Source organism: Scatophagus argus, chromosome 19, assembly GCF_020382885.2.
Source record: "Scatophagus argus isolate fScaArg1 chromosome 19, fScaArg1.pri, whole genome shotgun sequence".
NCBI lineage: Eukaryota > Metazoa > Chordata > Actinopteri > Scatophagidae > Scatophagus > Scatophagus argus.
In genome coordinates this window covers 2,269,701-2,292,726 of record NC_058511.1, presented here as the reverse complement: position 1 = coordinate 2,292,726, position 23,026 = coordinate 2,269,701, and the positions used below count along the sequence as shown (strand labels likewise).

Here is a 23,026-nt window from a genome sequence, read left to right as displayed (position 1 = left end):
GCGGACAAAAGGACAGTTCGTGAATATAATATCTATTTCCCTTTTTCCTCCTCAGTGAGGTCAAGTCACTGGACACCATCAGCAGTTAGGAGCTGAAGTGTAATTTCAAACCTGCAGCAATCGAACAAATTAAACCAGAGACCACTGCTTATCAAAACTCAGAGGATGGACAGAGGTTAAAACTTGAAGATGTTAAAAGGGATTAGGTGAGCTGGAAGCCTGAAGGGTAACACACACACACACACACACACACACACACACACACCACAGATTCCAGCACCCCGGGAGAGGGCAGTTGGATGGCTATACTGTCCTGACAGTAATCCTCAGATTAACTGGTTGTGGGGCTCCACCACTCAGACAGGCAGACAGACAAACAGACAGACAGTCAGAGAGACAACTACCGTCCCGCCAGCCAGCCTATGATCATGTAAAAGGTTTTGAGTCCCTTTGGCAGACGATTCCTTGCTTTAAAACTCTGTTTTAATGGGAAATGTTGCCGCTGATATTACGTCCATATTGTAACTTGTTACTTGAAATGGTTTCACGATAAATGAGTTCATCTTATTCCAGATCCTGACAAACCAACAAAGTTTGTTAAACTTCAGGCCGTTTAGAGGCAGAAAGGGTCCTTACTACAGTGAAATATGACGACATTCTCTATAAATACACAGTACAATTAGTACATAAAGTATTCCGTAAAAAGCATTTTAAATAACAGCGTAACCCCAGCAGAGATGTGCCTCTCACACTAACACACAGGCCTTTATTTGCTCTCTCTGAGTGGCAGCAGCTAACGGTGACCTCAGAGGTGGATTCAGATGAGCTCTGCAGTCGTTGCCCCGGCAATGGAGTCCTCGCCATCGCCACGCTCACCACCAACTCTGTCTCCACAGTTACGTTATGTTAGGCACCGAGTGGGGGGAGGCTAGCTGGGAATAATAATGGCAATTGGGTGGGGGGAGACACACAAGGGGGGGAGACTTTGACAAACACACACAAGAAAAGTGCAGATTTACTGCTCGAGACTAACGGGGACTCAGTCTTTTTAACTGTTAGTTCATCTAAACTGTAATTACACTTTTGGGAATCCAGTTTTGTTCCACCACCCAAACCTATTCGGCTTGTAAAAGCAGGGTTATGCTTCCTTTGGAGACTATTTAGAGTTCTGAAGAGATAAAATTCACAACACGGTGAAGCTGAACTGTTTTAAAACCTTGTACCCTTCTGGCATCCTCTAAAATCTGTCCTGCGACCCTTTTGGGTGAGCACTCCAGTTTGGGAACCGAGCAAAACTACGGCAAGGCCGACATTTGGCTCGCTTCTGTTGAAACCCGACTTTTGGTGGATTTGGTTCGGCACATTTTGACATCAAAGAGCTGCCAGTGGAGCTTTAAGCGAGGCGCGATCAACATTTGGGGAGGGGGGCAGAGGGACAAAAGAGCCGGGAGGTTGGAGGGGTGGATGCTTGAGGTGGTGGCCGAGAAACGAGAGGAGTTTCTGGAAAGTTTGAACAGGAGGAGTTGAATAAGATCAGGGGGCTGATGGTGGGAGGGGGTGAAACTGCAGCGAGAGGGTCAGATCAGGTTAGTCGTTGTTCCTTCGCCTCCCCCGCAGGGACAAACCGGCCTGCACAAGTTTCTTACTTCAAGTTATCAACTCTGAATTTAAGTTTTCCTTTTCTTTTGTTTCATCTGTAACACAAAAAGCACGCCGCTTGCTGTGATTTTATTTAGACAGATTTTATTCAGTAGAAAAATAAGCAAACATCATTTTGTTCTTGGCTCTAATTTCACTGCTCATATCATCACATCAATGTATACATATCAAATATACAAAGGTGTTTCAGTGATGTGGACATGAACAGCATTTGTCAGGAGCTCTAAGGCTATTGGAGACTCAGACCCAGCGATTACCTCATGCTGGTTATCATTGGATAAAATCTACTTTTCAGTATTTACACATCAAAATATGTTTTTATCCTTCTGACAAAAAATAAAGTATTTTTGGTCATTCATCATGAACTCTTTGTATCTAATTAAATGTGACGTTGGGCGACCTGCTGCAATCAGAAACACATTGAATAGCAACATCAGAGAAAGTCGCGCGAGCTGCCTTTTTGCGCCGACTTAAACACGTTCAGTATTCATGATTACTCAAAGCCACCAGCTCGAGAGATGCTCGACATCTGGCAGCAATCAGATCCGTCCAGTGATGAGGTGTAATCCATCAGAGCAAGAAGGCATACAGGGAATAAAGGTGTGTGATGAGGAGGGAGGAGCTTCAACGCATCCCGTGGAACACATTTCAGGTGAAAAACTTCTCATATGCTACGAGACAGCAGGTCAGCTGCAACACAGACGTGCCTTGTATCGGCGGACTTTCTCCATTTTCAGCGAGTTATCTATATATTTATGTATCAAAACAAATCCTTCTATAAACTTTTGATTGTCCGTTGACTCTTTATTCGTTCTTCCCAAAAAACTTTCCTGCAACAAGCATGACAGCTTTAACACTTTTTAAACACTGCATCAGTGCTTTATATTTTTACTTTATTCAAATTCTGACTCATCTTGGACTTGTTCTTCGTGTATTCTGGACTGCAGTAGACAACATCTTCAAACAAATGTCACCTGATGAGGAACCAGCTCAGAATAAAGTGAGCCAGTTGGATAAACCTCTCCCTGATGCAATTATTTGGTAACAAAATAATTCACTTAAAAATAAATCATTTTAAAGTCAAAAACGCTGAGAAATCCCTCACGAATCCTTCAATCTTCGCTCAGAAAGAAGGACTTTCAAGACTTTGAGGGCTGCAGTTCAGTATAATCAAGAAGTATTTTCTCACATTTTATCAGTGCATTTAGTCTTTTTCAAAATATTTATTAAATTGTGCAATTTGTACTTTTGATGCCAGAAAGAAAAATCTTGAGTGAAGATCTTACGTATAAAAACACATGCAACAGTTGGATCACTATCATGCAGCAGCAGAGCCGGTGCGAAACATTCCCCTTTTCATGATTCCAGCAGAGTAAAAAAATAAGATGATCACTTTTGATCAAAAACTGAATGAGATCCCTGAGACAAATCCTCCCAGAAGCCTTCATGTTGGACCCTCGTTACCATCCTCCCCTCGCCACACACTTGGAGTAGGACGGCTGGTCCAGGTAAAGCACAGCACACACCTGGCTGACCTTGCAGCGCCCCTCACAGGTGATGCTGCTGTTGTAGCTGACCATGAAGTGAGTGAAGTACTTGTCGAAGGCTTTGGCCTGCGGCAGCCTGAAGCTCAGGCCCAGCTGCAGGAGGCTTTGTGGCTGCAGGTCAGTCAGTCCAAAAGCCTCAGTCATGATATATTCAAGCCTCCAGTCAGACCTTTGTTTCTCGTTGGCTTCCGTCAGATTCAAAAAGTACTGCCAGATATCCTTCAGAGAGGGAGAAAAGCGCCGAAAGAGAGGGAGGGAGGGGAGAAAGAGAAAGTCTTTTAGTCTTTTTGAAAGGCAGAAACAGTTTTTTGTGTGCTGATTGACACTGTGATTAATCATCAAGAGGGACTTGTTTCTTCTGGGAGATAAGAAGTCTGAGTGGGTATTTCAGCGCACAACATTTTTAGTAGTGCGCTGAAACTGCTGCAGCACTGCGTCCCTCTTTGCTTCAGACTTCCTAAAAACATTTTCATCGTGAACTAAAAATGGTGGACCTCACTCGAGGCGTCACCGAAGAGGAGCTCCACATCAGTGATAAAGCTCCACATCTGTCATTTGAGAGATGCATTCCTGACCTACTGTCTGCCCATTTCCACTAATGCGATGAAAAAACATCATCTCTAAGTAAATGAATCATTATGACATTTTTAATGACTCACGGGATCACACTGGCAGGAAAATCTAACCGTCAAAGTGAGCAGAGCTGACTGTGCAGCACCGAGCTTCTTACCAGCAGAGCGAAGTCCTTAGTGTTGTACAAGTACATGCGGAAAGCTGGGTTGTTAGAGTAGGGCTCCATAACGTTTTTGATTGGTGTAACAGCCGGCGACACAAACAGTGAGTTCACTGGTTTACCTGCAGAACAAAGAAGCAAACAGAAATGAGTGTGAAAGAAACGGCGAGTACGTTCAGGTTGTAAACGTTTCGTCATTTCATCGTAGCTCACAGCTTCTCTTAGACTGGATGCTTCCTACAGTTTCTCTGAGCTACAATATATGGACAAAAGTATTGGGCCACCTGACCTTCACACCAACAGGGACTTTAATGACGTCTCATTGTAAACACACAGACAGCTTTGCAGCTCTAACAGCTTCCACTCTTCTGTGAAGGCTTTCCACAACATGTTGGAGTGTTTCTGTGGGAATTTGTGCCCATTCATGCAGTAGAGCATTTGTGAGGTCACACACTGATGTTGGACCAAAAGGCCTGGCTCACAATCTCCGTTCCAGTTCATCCCAAAGGTGTTGGATGGGGTTGAGGTCAGGACTCTGTGTGGGCCAGTCAAGTTCTTCCACACCAAACTCATCCAACCATGTCTTTATGGAGCTTTGCTTTGTGCACTGGGGCTCACAGCAGCTCAAAGCAAACACTTCTGCCTGTGTATTTTGCATTGCTTGTGTTTTGTTTACCTTGTTGGTCCAGCAGCACCATGATGCTGTCACGGTGGGTGTGGCCATAGAAATGTCCAGCGATGACTTGGCTGTACTTCCTGCAGATGGCGACCAGCCGCTCATTTTGGCTCTTCCTTATAGCAGTGGTGTTTCTGACAAATGGCAGATAGCCGATCGGTACATGAGCTATGATGTACACCTGAAGCGAGAAGGGATGGTTCTTAATCTGACGACAACATACTGAATTAAAATAATCAACATGTAGCACTGAAAGGTGAGGTGGTTTAACAAAACATTTCAGACCTTCTCCAGGCTCTGAGCAGCTTTCTGCAGGGTTTTCTCCAGCCACTCAAACTGTCCCGCAGGGTCTGTCATGTTACTGGTGACTTCATTTGGACCGTAGTAGAGGATAGTGTTGAGACTAACCACTCGCAAACCGGGCTTTACCAGCTGGGAGTAGAAACCACCTGCAGGAGGGAAATGGAGCACAAAATGAAACCTTACATACCAAACATGCAACCCGCTCGCATTATGCACTGCATTAGATATAAACATGTGCTAAACTTCCTGTTTAAACGTCTGGAACATCCCTACAGCAGACACACATGACTGCAGCTTCCTCATCTCAGTGCAGGAACTGCCCAGTCTGCAGAAATTTTGTCTTTACTTGATTTCAGAATGTGAGAGAAGTCAGACGGCACAAATCTTGTATTACAATAAACAAACTGTAAACACAGATGTTAATGAAAACTCTCATTTCTTACTCCAAATGCCTGAGGGAGCGATATCAAAGGGCTGGCAGTGTAATAAAACAAATGAATTTGCATTATGGCTAAACTGCATGGTGGATCTGATGTATTTAGAGCACAGTCTGCCAACACTTGGAGAGAAAGGCCTCCAAAGTAGCAGATGTGCTAACACGTCACCTTGTGAGAGTGTGAGCAGAGCTTCAGGCTGCAGCCACGGTTTCCACAGCTGGGCCGCAGCTTTATAGATGGCGTTCGTGTGGGAGGGCATCTGGTCCTGAGAAGAGCCATTCAAACACATGATGCAGTCTCACAATAAAAATACTTCCCTGAACTCATCATTTCTAAATTATTCTACTTAGTACCAGATATCAGACTGCATGAAAATAAAATGTCAGCTTGTACTTGAACTGCTGTCTTTAGAGGGTTTTCTACTTGAACAAAAACGTCAGTCCTAAAAGCTCGCCTTAAAAATGCTCAAATTCCCGTATATTCATTAATACAGGAACAAAATGTCACGCAGCTACCAAAATGAGTCAATCATTTACCCTGTAACCATCATCCTCGTTACCTCGTTACCTGAGGCCAGTAGTCATGGTTTCCCAGGGCAGGATAGACCGTCAGGTTGGGGAAGTGCTGTCTGATGGTCTGGGTCATGTTACTGATCACCTGGATCACTATGTCTGTGGACAGCTCGTCTGCAGGGACATGAGGTGGACTGTCACTGGTGGAGAGGGAACACAAAACCCAGAATCATCAAGAGAGTATGAGCTTATAACAATTTAAGTCGTATTGTTGTGTTTTTGTCATAATGAAATCTGTGGTGACAGATCAACTGTGTGACAGGGCAGCAGTCGAACAACGTTTCAGATGTTCAAATCCTCACACCTTATCTTCAAATAACAATGTCGAGATAGTCCAGGGAAACTGCTCCAGCCTGTCTGACTGCTCAACTTTCTTTTCCCGTTCAGAGATTTTTGTAGGATGGATTTTCAAAGACTGACGCCTTTAAATTGGTGTCAAAACGACTGCGAAAAAAGCTTTTGCACTGTAAAAACAAACACTGCAAACTCAACATGTCCTGTAGCTGCTTTTTACAGCAGAAGCCTTCAAGCAAACTTTAAATGTGAAGTAACTGCAGTAAGCAATGAGTTACCAGTCAGCAGTACCAGTAGAAAGCAAGAAAAACCCTCGTTTGTCAGCACGGCCGAGTTCCCGTCCATCACATCACAGTTGTTGACTGGTATTTCCAAACATGGTTGACTCAGCAGAGCTGTGCTAAACCACGCAACATTTCAGACATAATGTGAAATCCTCTGTACAATGGATTTCCCCTCAAAGGCAAACTCATGATACAAAGCGCATTAACAATAGAATAAAGCAAAAAAAAAAAAAAATCTGCTTGCACAGAAACGTACAACTTGAAAAGACTCCCTGGGGGGTTGGGATTAGGTGGCAGGGCGTTCTCTTAAGCATGTTTCATAAGCCCATGAATTCCTGCCTTGGCTGATTAGCTGCTGATTAATAGAAAGCTGTATGGAGGTGCTTACAACTACTCTTATAGTTTTTTCCTCTCTTTCACTGCGAGTGGAAAGCTCGCGCTCATCTTACAAGGCCTCGGGACTTTATTCGCCATAGGCCTCGCACCCTGTCCACCTCCGAGTAAACCTGCAGAGAAGTGACGGAATAATAGAACAGTACAGCACGTCTCACAGCTAAACCCTGACCTTAGTCAAAGGTCCAGAGCATCGGGTGTAGTGACATCTAGTGGTGTGGCCGCACACTGAAACCAAATGAACGCCCCTCATCTCACCCTCCTCTAAAAAACTTTGGTTTGTCCCCTCTAGGCTACTGTAGCAACACTGCAGAGCAACAGACACAAGAGGCTCATTCTAAGCTAAGAAAAGCACAAAGATTCTTAGCTGAAGCTTATACACTAATTTACATGGTCTCTTTTTGGTGAATAAACACGGACATGCTGATGTTTAGCAGGCAGAGTATTTGCTAAGTACACAGTGTTGGTTTGTTGTGTTAGCATGCTAACAAGGCAGACGTTCATTAAGGTTATTACAATCCATCCTGCGAGGAGTATGCACGTCTGAACCACCCTGTGTATCTGTTTTCAGTGCGGCTATAACCACGAGGAAGTGGGGACTTCCTCATTCCTCAACCTGAAAACCTCAAAGTGGTTCAGCTGTATGAAGTATATTAAGTACATGACGGCTGTGAAAAGTGGATATGAAACTGTTTTAAAGCCGCAGATATTGTTTCTATGATCAGAGTCATTTTTCATGTAAGGAACTTCAAGTTATTGAGTGTTCGGCTCCAGTTTTCCCATGATGGCAGCAGGCCAAAGCATTTAAAGTCAAATTCACTGAGAAGTCCATCATGAGCACTCAGAGTGCACTGACCCGGTCCATATGATGAAGTCCTGTGGCTGAGCGAGCGGTGCCATGTGAATGAACGCCGACTGGATGAGGCGGTAGGGAGAGTCACACAGGAAGTCCCCGTACAGGCCAGCATTGGTGGTCGGCACTCCTTTGGAGGAGAAGCAAACCTTGGTGGGATCTGGGGACAGGTGGTAGGTGGGGTCCAGATGGAGGTCTGTGATGTGCCAGAACCTGCCTGGACGGGATGATTAGGAAGAGGATAAGTTTAGAGAGAAGGAAGAAAGAGACTGAATGTATATGTGCAAATGTGGCTGGAGAAATTGTTATGGCCATTTCATTTCTAACAAACGTATACATAAGACACGTCCCATGAAAAGGACGTGGGAGTGTGCGGTCCTCTGGAGAGACGTTTCTGCCTAAACTCCGTTTAAAAATCTGTTAATTATTAACTTTTTGATCATTTACAAAGAAAATATACCTCTTGCAGTAAAATTGAACATATAAAACAAATCTCATTTGTCTACGGGTAAATTCGGCAAGAACGAATCCATCTAGCAGCGATACATGTTATAGAATATCCACTTTTAGAGCTGAATCTCAAAACAGCTTCGATAAGGTTCAGTCCGCTCAGTCCAGCGGAGAAACCAAAGTATTAATTCCCGCTGTATGTTTTAGCTTGTGCATATCTGAAGACAGAGACACAGTGCAGTAATAAGCTGCCAGATGTTCACATGAGCTCCCCTTAACTACAGGTCCCGCGGGAGTTTCCACTCACCTGTCCCCGGCAGGTAACTGCTACCAGTTGGAGCCGCCACAAGCGGAACCGCGCCGCACGCCAGCAGCAGCAAACACCACAGACATCGCATGTTTGCTGTGTTAAAACCGACAGTACGGTGTCTCACTAATATATAAACTAAAGCAACTAACCAGAGTAGGTCGCTCCTGAAATAAACAGGAAGTACAGCCGAAAGTTGGTCATGTGACAACCTGTGTTTCGGAGCTCTGAGGGAGGGACTTAGGAACAGGAAGTCGTCAGTCGTCTTCCTCACTCCATTTACACTCACGTCTGTAACAAAGCCTGAACGTGTGTGCGTGCGTGTGTGTGTGTGCGTGTGTGTGTGTGTGTGTGTGACAGGAAGAGAGGCTCATTGTTTGGAGCCAGCCCTGCCAAGAGTAAATTGATATTATGTACAGTGAAGTAAACAGAAAATGGCCTAGAGGTTGGAGAAGCAGCTTGTGATCGGAGGGTCACCGGTTCGATTCCCCCACCGGACGGGCAGGAAAAATTTGGGTGTGGTGGAGTGATTAATGCGATAAATGCCCCCCCCTCCATTAGCCGGCTGATGTGCCCTTGAGCAAGACACTTAACCCCCCAATATGCTCCCCGGGCGCCTGATGCTGCCCACTGCTCCTGTGTGTGTTTCACTGCTTGTAATTTGACGGGTGTTGCATGTGTGTGTTCAACTAAGGATGGGATAAATGCAGAAGACGAATTCAGTGTGTGTAGGTAAAAATATATATACTGTCAATAAAGCTGATTCTTCTTCTTAAAGAGTTAAAGACTGAAAGCGTTAGTTCACTCAAAATAAAGACACACATTTTTGGTTTTCATTTCAGTGGTGGATAATTGATGCAGTAAGATCTGTGGCCTGTGTGCATTAAAGACGGACTGCAGCTGAATGTCTTAAGAGCTGACCGGCTAAACCCAAGCTGTTTGCGTGGCCTGATACAAGTGTCCTTTTGAGTGGACTGACCCTTTAATTACAGCACTTTGACACAAGCTGTCCGTCTGAGGATTGGCTCGGAGAGGCCTCGATATCAGATAAAGTCACGCCAGGGGAGTAATTAGGGATGAACTGCTCACTGTGAGGGGATAACGATGCAAATGCTCCCACCGTGTCCCGTCCAGCAGTCTAATTATAACAACAGGCTTTTTGTGGGGGAAGTTCTATTGGATTTTCAGTGAAATACGCCGTCTGCTGCAATCAGAGACTGAAACTCGATAATAAGATGTTTCAGCCATAATGCATGTGACGCTAACCTCACAAAGTTCAAGCTTTTATCTGTTTGGTGCGTTTGGTGCAGGCTGTCTGAGGGTTAAACTCAGTTCTTATGTCCGAGACAGTCACACTGAATGATGGAGGAACACAGTGTCAGTACATCAATACGTGTTTTTTATTTCATGTTCCACACAGGGCTGCAAAGATGATCCATCCATCACCACAGAAATGTTTTCATATAAAAAAAAGATTTCTTTACAAAACATGTGCAGCCTGCAGGCCTTGTACATGCGGAGGAGGATGAAGTGCAAAGAGAAGCATACAGTCAATAATAATTAGAAAATCAACACTTCTTGGCTGGATGCTGTCGGTCGGAGCACTCATGCCTTCTCGTAGGTACGCACCGCATGCACATCTTCAAAGGTCAAGTTCTGCGGGCGAGAGAACACAGTGACAGGAAACCGAATAAATCTTTAAGAACCAGAAATGTTTTTTAAACAGGCCGCTGCCGTTGACGATGAATACATAAAACAATCACACACTCATCTGTCACAAACACATTCATTTAGGCTGCATTTATGGAGCTTCACCATAAAACTGTCTGACACGACTTTTTCTCACTTGTTTGCTTTATTGTTTTATTTTTGTGAGGAGCCCAAACAGACTTCCTGCTGAGGTTTTGCACTCAAATGATTCCCATAATGTCTGACAAGCTGCTGTGTTCCTCTCAGCATGAAGGCAGCACTAACGGGGCCTGGATTTTGACCCAAGTTTCTCTTTTTATTTGAGAGAATAGACGAGTGCCTGGCGGGTCTGAATTTGGATGCTGGTGGGCAAAAGAAGCTTCCAGTGACAGAAAATCGATCTGAGAATTGATTTTACTGTCTAAAATGCACAACAAATTTCCCAGACGATCTTTTATTATTCAACCACTTCAACCCAGCTGTCCATTGTGGCCGTAACAGAAGGTTCATGGTTTGAGTGTCCTTTGCTTTCTTTGTGTGTGTTGATTGAGTCAGACAGGACAGGAACAAGAAGTCTGAGTGGTTCGCTTCGTCTTACCATGACCAGCTTGCCATCCTTGATTTCTCTGACAAACTTGGTCTCTTTGCCGTCCCACTTCTGGACATGGACCAACTTGTCTCCCTCCAAAGCCACTGTGGACTGAAGGACAAAAGACAGGAATGTTCTTAACGAATGCATTAAGATGCTACCAAGTGTAGGTCAGTTTATTAAAGGGTCAATTCATCTCACCGATGTGCAAAATAGAAAGAAAGGAACAGAAAGTCTGATCAGAACTTCATCTGGAAACAAAATCTTTCAAACTTGCAATCTGCTCTATGTGGGCAGATAAACGTGGTGAAAATGAAATCTCGGACTAAATGAGATCTTGGCATGATTAGAATTGTTTGATTTGTTTGCTCAGCAGGAAAAATGTTTTTTTATGAATGAACCAGATTGCAGACAAGAATTTTTGACAAGTTTCGGCGCCAACTTACTTTGCAGTTCCTGTCGTCAGCGGTGGTTTCGTCAAACTCCTCTCCCAGCTTGAAGGAGATCTCTGTGTTTTTGAAGGTGCTCTGGGTGCGAACCACCACCTTGTCACCCTCCTGGCTGATGATTACGGTCGGCTTGGTCACATTACCAACCTGCCTGGTGGCAAAGCCCACGCCTGAGCCCGGGACAGAAGCACGACTGTTAACGGCGCGTTTTACGACGACCTCTGAACATTTCACTTGTTTTTTGACACAGTGATTTGAAGGATTTGATTTTCTTGCAGTTGCGAGTGAAACAAAACAGAATAGAAAATGTAAAGCACGAGACTTCGTACTCACCAAGTGCTTTCATGTACTCATCAAAGTTCTCACTGTCAACCAGCTTCCAAGTGGCACAGAAGGCGTCGACCATGGTGAAGGATTTCACAGAGGCAAAGTAATCTCCAAAGCACACTGAGCAAGCTGCAGCTTTTGCAAGTTTCCCCCCTTGTGTTATTATTCTGCTCCTTATTATTATGCATTTAGGTGGGTGGTGTCATGCATCCCATTGGCTCAGGAGATTTTTTCTGTGTTTTTATTGGACATTTAAATTGGGTCATGGTCTTACAGACCCTTGGACAAGAGGAAAAAAAGGTAAATTAGCCCATTTGTATGCCTAATGATGTAATTACTCTCATTCATGGCTGTCAGTTGGGTTTGGTGAGGCACCATATCTCAGCCCAGTGAAACCCACAGAGAAGACAAAGATGGGGGGGGGTTGCACTTCACCAAATTAAAACTTCACAGGTAAAACATTCGACAGCAGAGTTCCCCCTGAGACTGTCTGAATCTGTCAGAAACTGTGTGAAAATGGAGCTCAGAGAGTCGGGAAATGACGAGGAAGCTTCCTCCCTCGTATTTATGATTTAATGAATTTCCTCATCTTAAGCCCCCATTAGGCCTGAGCTGCAAACCGTCTTGTGTCTGGAATGTGTCCTGTAGGGGCGCGTCACTGAACCAGAATCACTTTGTTTGACAGGCCTTTGTCCTGAACTGCATTTACACACAAAACCAACTGCAATTTCTTCATGCTCAACACACACACTAATTACCGTCTATATAACCGTCTGTGTGTGTGTGTGTTTAGGTCCTGCTCTCTCACACAAAGTAAATGTACGTGTCAGATCTGCTTCAAGTTTTGTGTTTCTCTTTGACGTAAAAGAGCCAAACTTCTAATGCAAAGTATAACCGACACGTCAACACAGTCTTCATTCATACAGACTGTGATCATTAACACAACAGGAAGAACACGGCTGGGACACGCTTGTTGCTGCTGTGGCGTTCATCAGGTTTTACTGTCCCCTGTGACTCGCAGTGTTTCTCTGTTTGTGGCTGTGTTGCTGTCTTTTTGCATGTGTTGCAGTGTGTGGCTCAGGGCCACCGTACTTTCTCCCTCAAAGCCGTATCTTCTCTATTTCTATTCATAGCTCTCATTCTGATAAGGACAGGCATTGGTGGAAACGGACTTCACTCAAACACACCACTTGGTACTTTTACTGTAGTAGTTAATGCAGTAGCTTCAGTTCTGAGATACACTGCATGGTGTACTGGCAGTTCATCTATGGAAAACTGCTAAAATATAACTAAGTACTGACATGAATATTAAAGATATTTCTCCTCACTCCTTAATTTTCTCCCCTTTTGATTAAATTCCATTTGATTAAAATGAAACACTGACGACTGGTTTGTTGCCCAGCAACGGGGTGAGATTTGTGCCATCTTGATTTGATGTGTTCAGTTGGATTTAAATTAAAAATACTGTGACTTCTATGATATTTATGTTAATATCACTCAAGTTGGTAAGTGTTCATGCAGACACATGCAGTTTTTGTGATCACTCCCACAAAATAAAAAGGTATGATGCAGATTTTAAATTGTTTTTCAATTTAACGATTTATTGAACAGATAAAAGATCTTAAACTTGCTGCAATAAAACTTTTAGCTACAAGCCAACACGAGCACATTAAAGCCTCTGACCAAACGTTCATCAAGTAAAAATGGACCACATACAATCAGTCACACTTCAAACAGCCACATGATGAGTCACTAGTTAACCTACTACGCCCCCTGCTGGACAATAAGACTTTTTACAGCAATAAACCCTAAAAATGATGGTCCGATAAAAGAGCAGTGAAACATTTCTCAGCATCAGTCATCACTGTGAAATAACTGTACTGATGTGAGCTGTGACTGTCCTGTTCTCTCTTATTGCTTCCGTTTGTTGATGGTGGCGTAGAAGCTGCTGGGATCAGCAGAGGCAGAAGAAGAAGAAGAAGCAGCTATCACAGTGCTGTAAGTCACTGCGTCGTCATGTTCATCTTCACGCAGAACCTTGAAAATAAAAAACAAACAAAAAGCACAACAAATGGAATACACAAGACCAAAGAAACACAACTGGCCCTTAAAGGGTGTCTGGTGAGGCTGGACAAGAGACAAGAGGCCCGTGAAAACGCGTCGGGATCGGACGAGCTGGGATGAGAAGTGTTTTCATTGACTGCCATCAGCAGCAGAACCAAACAGACAGCTTACCCGGCCTTTCCTGTTGGTCTTCTTGGTGTAGCTGATGGAGGCGTAAGAAACTCCGTCTTCAGGATCAGCCTGCACAGAGAAGACAACATGGCTGCTCAGTGACGTGTGGATTCATACTGACTCACACCTCGAACTTCACTCCATTCTGCTTTAACATTATTTGAAATTCTGCCCAGGAGGTCGCGTTGTGACTCTACATGTTACACGGCAGCTTGACCTCTGACCTCTGCTTTTACTACCCACTGGTGGTGATTTCTGCTGTGGTCCAGTTTCATCATCTGACTTCTCTTTTTATTTTCACATTTTGGTCTCCAGAGACCACATGACGTAAAGCGCAGCCTCAGAGTGTCACTCTGTACTGGGCTTGGGGTGTGAACTCACTGTGTCCTGACTGGGTTCTGGAGCAGACTGAGTCCCTGCAGGGTTTGAGGTCAGTCCCTGGACAAACACAGTGTGCTTACATGAGTTTTACTGAGTTTTAATGCAACACAGTCAGTGCTGTTGATCTAATCTGATCCTCTCTCAGCTGGAGAATCAAAACTTAAAGTGAAGAACAGTTTTTAAACTCACAACATCGTCCTTCATCCCAGTTTGGCTCCCTGAAAAGACAAAAAGAGTTGATTTTAGCTTCCAGAGAGAAAACCCACTTTGGTTAAAACTTCTTGTGTAGAAAAGTTTGCTCTGTGCTCTCACCTTTACTTCTCCTCCATCTGATGACTTTCACTACAATTATTAAAAGTGCGAGCAAAGCCACAGCCACAAGGACGTACAACCACCAGCCTGGAAAGATTAAGAAAATACTGGAAGTGTTTTGGCTGCAGCTTCCTGTTCTGATCAAAACCACTGAGCTAAAACAGAAGAGAGTTACATGTGATTTGCATTTGACGGCTTTGATTGGTCGGCTGTGGGTTTGTTTGCTTCTGTCATTGGGTCTGCGCGAATGTCAGGAACATTTTAAAATACTGATTTGTCTACAGCCGAAACATTCAACCATTTACTGATGAGACAACACAAAGCAGGAAACACAGACACACAAAGTGTCTGTCAGGATCTAAAAGTTCTTCTGCCTGCATGTCTTTGCTAACTGTGAGTTTAGTACAAACACAAAGAGAAAAATGCTGACTCACTGCTGTTTGGTGGTCCTGCTGTAATATCATTGGTTGTTGTCATTGTTGCTGTTGTTGTTGTTGATGATGACGTTGTAGTTGTTGTTGGCTTTGTTGTTGTTGTTGGCTTAGTTGTTGGCTTTGTTGTTGGCTTTGTTGTTGTTGTTGGCTTTGTTGTTGGCTTTGTTGTTCTTGTTGTGTCCTCACCTGAACAGATGAACACAACTCAACAAACTGCTCAGTGCAAAACGTGTGTTGTGATGTGATATTGAAACTTCAAATCCATAAATGAAACAAATATTTGAGGTAAATCTTCATGTCACTTTTGAAGTGACTTTAAACAGCTCAACATGTTCTCACCTGGTTTCTCACCTGAGGGCCGAGGACTGAAGAGAAACTGAACTTTGTCCCCATCAGTCACTTCACACTTCAAGTCAAACCTCGAGTCATAAATGAAATGAGAAGTCGGAACCTTCAGAGAGGCAGAGCAGGAAGACTGTGATGTCTTCACTTGGTGGTTTTCTTTATCCACATCAGTTCTATTAAACAGCCACTTCACTGTGTGTCCACATCGCTCATATGTCAACACAGAGCAGCTTAATGTCACCTCACCAGCGTCCTCACGTTCAGTCACTGGTGAAGATGGAGACATTGTGAGAGAAAGACAACAAGAGCAAAATGAACTTCATCACAGTAATCAGAATTATTGTAATGTTTCACAGTCTGAGCTGAAAACTTTATGATGTAAATACTCACTGGTGACCACAGACAGATCAACCAGAGAGTCTGGACCTTGTTGTCCTGATTTGTCAAACTGTCTGCAGGTGTAACGACCAACATCCTCAGCTGAGACCTTCTTTATAACCAGAGAACAGTTCTTTGTGACACTCAGTCTGTCTGATTTGGTTTTGGCCTGTTCACCAATCTGTCCGAGGGTAATCAGCTCTACTGTTCCTGTGTCTCGTCTTAAACCACTGAAGATCCATGTTGTGCTGTCACATTCCTGCTGACCGTCGATCATATTATTACACGGCAAACTGACTTGATCTCCATCTCTGACAGTGAAGTGGAGGACAAGCTGTCGGGTCGCTGCTGCTGTGAGGATGAGAGAGAAAGAAAGAATCAAGAGAAATAAAAAAGACTATTAATGTCAGCGTGAGGATGAAAGTTTGCATAACCCAAAGGGTTAGAGTTAACCCCTGTCACAAAGGAAGCGGCGTCGCTGACGCAGAGGATTGAACCCCGATGCAGAGTCAAGAAAGGGCAGGCAGGCCGAGATCCAAAACTATTTTCTTTATTTTCTAACAAAGAAACTCAAAAAAACAGGCACACGCTTACTGGGGCAAGGATCAACAAAAAGTACAACAAGACGAGTCAAGAGTTTTCTGGCATCAAAAGCATGGAGACGATACAAATCCTGGCATGGGACAAAAGACAATATAACGCACTGACACCAGCGACGGGGAAGACGAGGACTAAATAGACGAGATAACAAGACACATCAGGTGAGACACATCGACGGAGGAGAAAGCAATCAGGTTAAACAAAAGCAAAGCTACAGAAAACAGAGACACACAGGGGGAAGTGACGCTTTCAAAATAAAACAGGACATGACAAAAACCTTGAACATAACACACGAAAACACACATGAAACATGACACATGGACCAAAAATCAACAGGCAGAAAACCAGGACGTGACAACCCCATCTGAATCCAGCCATCGTGTCTCTTTTCTCTCTGCTTCCTCGACTTGTGAGTCTCTACACTCAAGCTTCTTACAGAAAAATGTTGCGTCAACTTCCTGTCATAATAAAGAGTGACCTCCTCACAGTGACTGTCATCCTTCTTTTCACTCACAACTGTTGCTTTAATGAAGGCAGAGCACATCAGCTCTCAGCTTCCTCCTTCACTTATGGCTGACATGAGCTGCTGTGAAGGTCGCACTGAGCTGAAGTATCAACAGCAGTGAAAAGTGAAGCCTTTGGGGTTTCCACAGGGTCCTCTCAATCAGCTGTTTAACTCTCACAAGTGACTCAGTCAGGATGAACACTGTCCCTCCTCCTCCTGGTTTATTTTAATTACTCTCACAGCACAACATTAGAAACAAGCTGAACAGACGCACACATCTTAAAATGACGGCATATCAAACAACAACAGCTGAGACAGAAACGCCAGGAGAAACGAAAACATCTTTAACTGCAACCAACAGTGAAGGATTAAAGGATGATTTCTCCTCCATCTTCAGCTGAATAAACTGGAAAAAGCCTCCTGGTTGAGGTGGAAGCTGCATCTTCACAGAGCTGAAAACAGGCTGACTTTGTGAGGTGAGGAAACTGTTCAGAGGTCTGTGGTTCTCACAGGACAGTCAGGCTCCAAACACATGATGATCTGATTGAATCTGATGCACTGCTGGAGATTAAAGCTGCCAACAGCACAGAAAGCAGTTCAGATGAGCCCAAACATCTACAGCAGTGAAAAGCAGCAGGAATATTAATCCAAATACAGCAGGTAGAACAGGAACACACTGACAGGGAACATTTTACTGCAACATGAGTACTTTTACTTGTTAAGGAAACGCAGAATTATTGTAATGTTTCACAGTCTGAGCTGAAAACTTTATGATGTAAATACTCACTGGTGACCACAGACAGATCAACCTGAGAGTCTGGACCTTGTAGTTGTCCTGATTTGTACTGCACACAGAGGTAACGACCAACATCCTCAGCTGAGACCTTCTTTATAACCAGAGAACAGCTGTTTGTGACACTCAGTCTGTCTGATTTGGTTCTGGCCTGTTCACCAATCTGTCCTCGCTCAACCAGCCATCCTGCTGCTCTGTTTCCATGATCAGTGAAGTACCAGTAAACCTCATCACATCCGTGCAGATCATCTCTCCTGTTGTCACAAGGCAAACTGACCTGAACTCCATCTCTCACAGTGAAGTGTTGATCAGCTGCTGCTGTGAAGAAGATGAGAGAAAATGATGAAAATGTTTATCAGAGTTAGTGTGATGGTTGTTTTCTTTGTCCTCGTTTCCAAGAGTTCACTAAAGTCAACATGTTGGAGACAAACAACACATTTTGGTTGTCTTAGTGAAATGAAAAGTCGATCATAAAGTATCTTTAATAGTTTAGATGAAGTTATTGTTTTGTAGATGTGATGTGTGGAATCTTACCTGTAAACTGAAGCGTCAGGAGAACAAATGAAGACATTTGAATCCATTTGAACTCGTCCATCGTGATTCTCAGTCTGTCTTGTTCTGGTTACTGTCTGAGTCTCGAAAGTCTGAGTCTCTAAAGTCTGAGTCTCGAAAGTAGAAAGATGCTGCACCTACTTCCTGTGGACAGCGAGATGTCACTTCCTCATTGTGACTTTCAGCTTTATTAATGTTCAAGCTGAACCTCAACTTCACACTTCGTCAAGTCCCACAGTGTATTTGTGATGATGACGTGTTTCACAACCTGAGAAGAAGAAGAAGGAGAAAAAGAGGAAGTTGAACGTGTGCAGTTTGTTCGTTAAGATCAATGTTGGCTGTAATGCACCTTGTTTTCTTCAGCGTTGATTAGAACACAGACAGGATTCACGGTGATGTTTGACACGTGAACAGACAGTGAAGAGTCGCTTTGGGTGCATTTTGTTGTGCGTTCAGACATGTTTTAGTGTCCAGTGAGAACAGAGCTGTTCAAGCCAACAGAGAGAAGGTTTACTGCTGGAAGTGGACCAGAGGAGGGAGGTTGTACGGCTTTACACTGACCCAGACCAGCCACAGTAAAGACACCTTTAAAACAGCCAACTCCATGGGATTTATTAATGTTACTGTGGAACATTAATGTTTAGTAATGGCACTAAATTAACACCAATGAAGACACTACATTCAAACACATCAACAGTAACAAATCCCAGGCTGAGAGGCTTCCACACCAGGCTCCTGTTTCATGAAGCAGGTTATGTGGAAACCCTGCACATGTTGAGCCTGAAATCAGCGACACCCTGAGTTAACCCTTTCAATAAGGGAGGTAAGTTAACCCCGAGATCGGGGGAAGTTAAGGAGTAAGTTAAGCCCGTTTCATAAAGCGAGTTAACTCATACTCAGAGTCTGTTACCGCGATATCTTAGTCTGTGAACATAACCTGGTCGGGAGCGGGTTTTATTCCGGAAACCCCGAGTTTGTCTCTGACTCCTCCCCTTTACGGAACATAAGCCTGAACCGTTTCCTTATTCACTGAGTCTCCGTCCAGTCTGTAAACTTCACATGAAAATGGCAGGTCCGTTTCTGGAGGAGCCTGTGGACGAAGAAGCTACTGATTCACACAGAAATGTGATTGCGTCGGGCGAGGATTTTCCGAGCACGTCTGGATAATCTTTCATCCTGTCCCAACTTTTTATATGAGCCTGATCGTTTTTCGTTACAGTCACTGCAATTCATTCACAGCCTCATCCGTCCTGTCATCACTCACATCACCCACCGTGGCCGTGAACTCACCACTGAACAGATACTTTGCGTTGCTCTACGTTTTTGCAAACGGGAGAGTTTTATACAACACTGGAGATGCAGAGCACATAAGTAAAGCACCTGTTTGCCTGTGATGTTTCTCTCAGTTTTTGTTGTTTTTTCTGGCCACAAGCTTGTCAGAGCCATCAATAATACACACGTGTATATAATACAGCATTAATGCGCAGGTACACACATTGACTATTACCTTTAAATGTCAGAGCACAAACATTTCACAAACATTGGAAAACAAAAACAGTAACGCACGGATGCTGTTCATCGACTTCAGCTCCGCGTTCAACACTGTCATCCCCCAACATCTGGTGAACAAGCTGAGTGAAATAGGCATCAACACTCCACTGTGCAACTGGCTGCTGGACTTCCTCACAAACAGACCGCAGACAGTCAGAGTCGGAAACAACTCCTCAGCGACCACCATCATAAACACCGGGGTGCCACAAGGATGTGTGCTTTCTCCTCTGCTGTTCACACTGATGACCCATGATTGCTGTGCCAGATCTGCAACAAATCACATCATCAACTTTGCTGATGACACAACAGTGGTGGGACTCATCAGTGACGACGACGACTCAGCATACAGGGAGGAGGTACACCAACTCATCAACTGGTGTGAGAGGAACAACCTGTCACTCAACGTCAACAAAACAAAAGAGATAACTGTGGACTTCAGGAAAAAAACAACCAACACACATCCCACTCTTCATCAATGGCAGTGCTGTGGAGTCTGTGAAAAGCACAAAGTTCCTTGGAGTGCACATCACAGAAGACCTCACATGGACCACAAACACCACCTCCCTGGTCAAAAAAGCACAGGCACGACTCCATGTCCTGCGGAGGATGAGAAGAGCTGACCTCCCCACATCTGCACTCACCATCTTCTACAGGGGTGCCATCGAGAGCATCCTGACCAGCAGCCTCTCTGTCTGGCAGGCAGCTGTCTAGCTGCAGACAAGAAGGCACTACAGAGGGTGGTGAGGACTGCAGAAAAGATCATCAGATCACCACTACCAGCCATTCAGGACCTCTACACCTCACACTGTTCCAGAAGAGCAATGACCATCATCAAAGACCCCACTCACCCAGCACATAAACTGTTCTCCCTACGACCATCAGGGAGGCGCTACCGCAACATGCGGTGCCGCACAAGCAGACTGAGAAACAGCTTCTTTCCACAAGCCATCAGACTCATCAACACACTGATGAACACTTCATGAACATTTCATGACATGTCACTCGCACTTTACTCTTTGCACCTTACATACTGCATCTACACTACTGCACATACCTGTATGTCCATTGACTGTACTTCTGCTGCTGTGACTGTGTGTGTGTGTGTATTTATTGCACATGTTTGTATCAGTATGTTGTCCTTTTACTGCACACTGTATGTGTATGGGTGTGTGTGTGTGTGTGTGTAATTATTGTCACTGTCTTACCTACATGTTTAGTTTTTAACTGCACATTGGAGACTGGTCAAACGAAATTTCAATTTTCTGTGCTAACCCCTGTTACATAGATTTTTGACAATAAAGTACACTTTGACTTTGATTTCAACTAACCTGTCTCATTTTCTGTACTGTTAGATCATTTGTGATGCAGCTCACATCATCACAAAAGTGGAAGCCAAGTGGCCTGGGTCTGAGCAGGACTCCTGCATATATCGAGGGTCTACTCTGAGCAACAGACTGGACTGTGGTAAGTGGTCTGAAACATGGCACTGGTGGCTGTTTGTCACTGTGAAGATCTTTGTCTAGTTAGTCTGTGAAAAATATCTGTACTAAATAAATGTGACTTTACTTGCAGGAGAGATTGAAGGCTTCCTTCTGGGTGACAGGAGTTACCCCTGCCAACCCACACTCATAACCCCTTACCCAGACCCTCAACCAGGCCCCCAGCAGCACTTCAATGTGGCACACTGCTGGACCAGAGCCAGGCTAGAGGTGACTGTAGGCCTGCTGAAAGCCTGTTCCCAGTGCTTACATCATCTCAGTAACTCCTGAGGGAGCCTGTGACATAATTGTGGCTTGTGTTGTTCTCCATAATATTGCAATTATTAGAGGAGAGCAACACCCTGCCCTACAAACAGAAGACCACGAGGAGGACCCCATCCACCTCCCAGAAGCCAGGATGGTTTTTATAGAGCTGCCACAGCTAGTGAATTTCCCCACTGCGGGATCAATAAATAAAGTTCATGTAATCTTATCTTGTTCCAATGACAAATTAAATTTACCTGTGACTGCACACCCACCTCTAACTTGTATTTAAGTATCTCGATTTCCAGATCAGCCTTTTGGATCTGGTGGTCCAAGTGCACCATTTCCTGATCTGTTTTTTCAATCAGTTTAAGGAGATGGATTCTGTATAACTGGTAACTGGAAATCCATAAGAATGACATTAAGTCATATTGTTCTACATGTACAATTGTACAGAATTAAACTGTGTTGTTTACTGAAACTCTCACTGTGTTCATTGGTGCTGCAGTTTGATGGACCCTCTTCATGCTGTCCAGTTACGCTCTGTTAAAAAAGAATAACAATGTCAGCTTCCATGTCAATATAAATCCATACAAGAATGTCACATGTACATGTAAAGCTGATCTAATATGATACCTCTGTAGGCCTTTCTGTGACAGCAGACACAGTGTCTTCATCTTCATTATCCTTTGAAGACAACCATTTTATTCTGTGAACTTTATACCACTACTGGTTATGAGTTTTGGTGTGTTGAGTTCCATACAACAGGCTGGAGTTGGGCTACATGAGGCTCCAACAGGTGGAGACGTCCCTCAGAGTCTACTGGATTCAAGAACAAACATCCTGTCTCTAAAAGAGGCTTCATAAAAAACGTTATAGAGGTGTGGACTTCTTACATGTTATGAAGACACTTGTGTCCTGGGGGGTGACTGGCTCAGATGAGCTGCCCCCTGGGATTCCCTCAGCCACTGGCCTTCCAGCAGTTTGGCTCAGGGCCATCTCCTCTGTCTCTGTTAGAGGTGGTGGTGCAGGTCCTCCACCCGTTTTCATCATGCAGGGATGAAAGAGTTGTCCAGTATTAAATCATTTAATTACATTTAAATAGTTTGACATGTCAAACGTTAGCAAAGTGAGATACAACCAGGCATGTTATGTTTCCGCCTCACCTGACTGAATTAGAGTTTTATATTTCATTTTCGACTGCCTCCAAGTCTGTTTTCACCCCCTGGGTTGCACCTACATGAGCAGAGGGTCAACACCATTTTTTACATACAATATTTTATGAGTGATTAAACACAGAACTTACACATTGACTCGAGCAGTGATTTTTTCCCTCGTGCACTTTCTCTTTCTTTTGCCGCTGCTGTCGTGTTACTTTTTTTCCGGAATAAATGCTCATATTCACCGTAAGCCTCCATCAAGATTTCCAGCTCCAGAGGTGAAAAATATGTTGAGCGCTTTCTTTCCCCTCTGGCCTCCGTGGTGAATCAGGGAATCGGGGCTCCATTGATGAGGGCTTTTTTATAGTCGTGGTGCACGCGCTTGAGTCAACATACTCAGAGTCGACAGAACTAATGCTAATCAGCTGTGTTGAAACAGGAAACTCACAGATTTTCATCCCAGGGTTTGTCAACTC

The 23,026-nt window shown here is 44.1% G+C and overlaps 3 protein-coding genes and 1 long non-coding RNA gene across 11 annotated transcripts; 1 reads left to right on the top strand and 3 right to left on the bottom strand.

The window, feature by feature from the left end:
- Nucleotides 1–1,726: 1,726 nt before the first annotated feature.
- smpdl3a (sphingomyelin phosphodiesterase acid like 3A) lies at nucleotides 1,727–8,748 on the bottom strand. 3 transcript variants are annotated; one of them, XM_046372771.1, is made up of 8 exons: nucleotides 8,509–8,748; nucleotides 7,755–7,968; nucleotides 5,923–6,067; nucleotides 5,524–5,620; nucleotides 4,901–5,064; nucleotides 4,616–4,796; nucleotides 3,937–4,061; nucleotides 1,727–3,425 (listed from the first exon to the last, which is right to left on the bottom strand). In XM_046372771.1, the coding sequence occupies exons 1-8, from the start codon at nucleotides 8,597–8,599 to the stop codon at nucleotides 3,120–3,122; spliced, it is 1,323 nt and encodes a 440-aa protein (XP_046228727.1). In that variant the 5' UTR covers nucleotides 8,600–8,748; the 3' UTR covers nucleotides 1,727–3,119. The 3 variants fall into 3 exon arrangements, with proteins under 3 accessions (XP_046228727.1, XP_046228728.1, XP_046228729.1); XM_046372772.1 differs by lacking the exons at nucleotides 7,755–7,968; nucleotides 8,509–8,748 and adding exons at nucleotides 6,906–7,048; nucleotides 7,203–7,745; XM_046372773.1 differs by lacking the exons at nucleotides 7,755–7,968; nucleotides 8,509–8,748 and adding an exon at nucleotides 6,232–6,899.
- Nucleotides 8,749–9,886: 1,138 nt separating this feature from the next.
- On the bottom strand, nucleotides 9,887–11,727 carry LOC124050369 (fatty acid-binding protein, brain). Its single transcript, XM_046372846.1, has 4 exons — nucleotides 11,569–11,727; nucleotides 11,233–11,405; nucleotides 10,796–10,897; nucleotides 9,887–10,164 (listed from the first exon to the last, which is right to left on the bottom strand). Exons 1-4 carry the CDS (start codon nucleotides 11,639–11,641, stop codon nucleotides 10,114–10,116), a joined length of 399 nt encoding a protein of 132 aa, XP_046228802.1. The 5' UTR covers nucleotides 11,642–11,727; the 3' UTR covers nucleotides 9,887–10,113.
- A 1,408-nt stretch (nucleotides 11,728–13,135) lies between these two features.
- Nucleotides 13,136–18,345, bottom strand: LOC124050335 (cell wall protein DAN4-like). 6 transcript variants are annotated; one of them, XM_046372776.1, is made up of 10 exons: nucleotides 18,080–18,345; nucleotides 17,697–17,863; nucleotides 15,660–15,816; nucleotides 15,264–15,536; nucleotides 14,925–15,110; nucleotides 14,491–14,577; nucleotides 14,368–14,396; nucleotides 14,179–14,235; nucleotides 13,798–13,866; nucleotides 13,136–13,599 (listed from the first exon to the last, which is right to left on the bottom strand). In XM_046372776.1, the coding sequence occupies exons 1-10, from the start codon at nucleotides 18,138–18,140 to the stop codon at nucleotides 13,474–13,476; spliced, it is 1,212 nt and encodes a 403-aa protein (XP_046228732.1). In that variant the 5' UTR covers nucleotides 18,141–18,345; the 3' UTR covers nucleotides 13,136–13,473. The 6 variants fall into 6 exon arrangements, with proteins under 6 accessions (XP_046228732.1, XP_046228733.1, XP_046228730.1 ...); XM_046372777.1 differs by having other exon boundaries at nucleotides 17,697–17,860; XM_046372774.1 differs by lacking the exon at nucleotides 17,697–17,863 and having other exon boundaries at nucleotides 15,660–15,998; nucleotides 18,080–18,333.
- A 478-nt stretch (nucleotides 18,346–18,823) lies between these two features.
- Nucleotides 18,824–21,887, top strand: LOC124050375. Its single transcript, XR_006841596.1, has 3 exons — nucleotides 18,824–18,920; nucleotides 21,001–21,112; nucleotides 21,221–21,887. It is a non-coding gene; the product is annotated as an uncharacterized LOC124050375 (long non-coding RNA).
- Nucleotides 21,888–23,026: the final 1,139 nt, after the last annotated feature.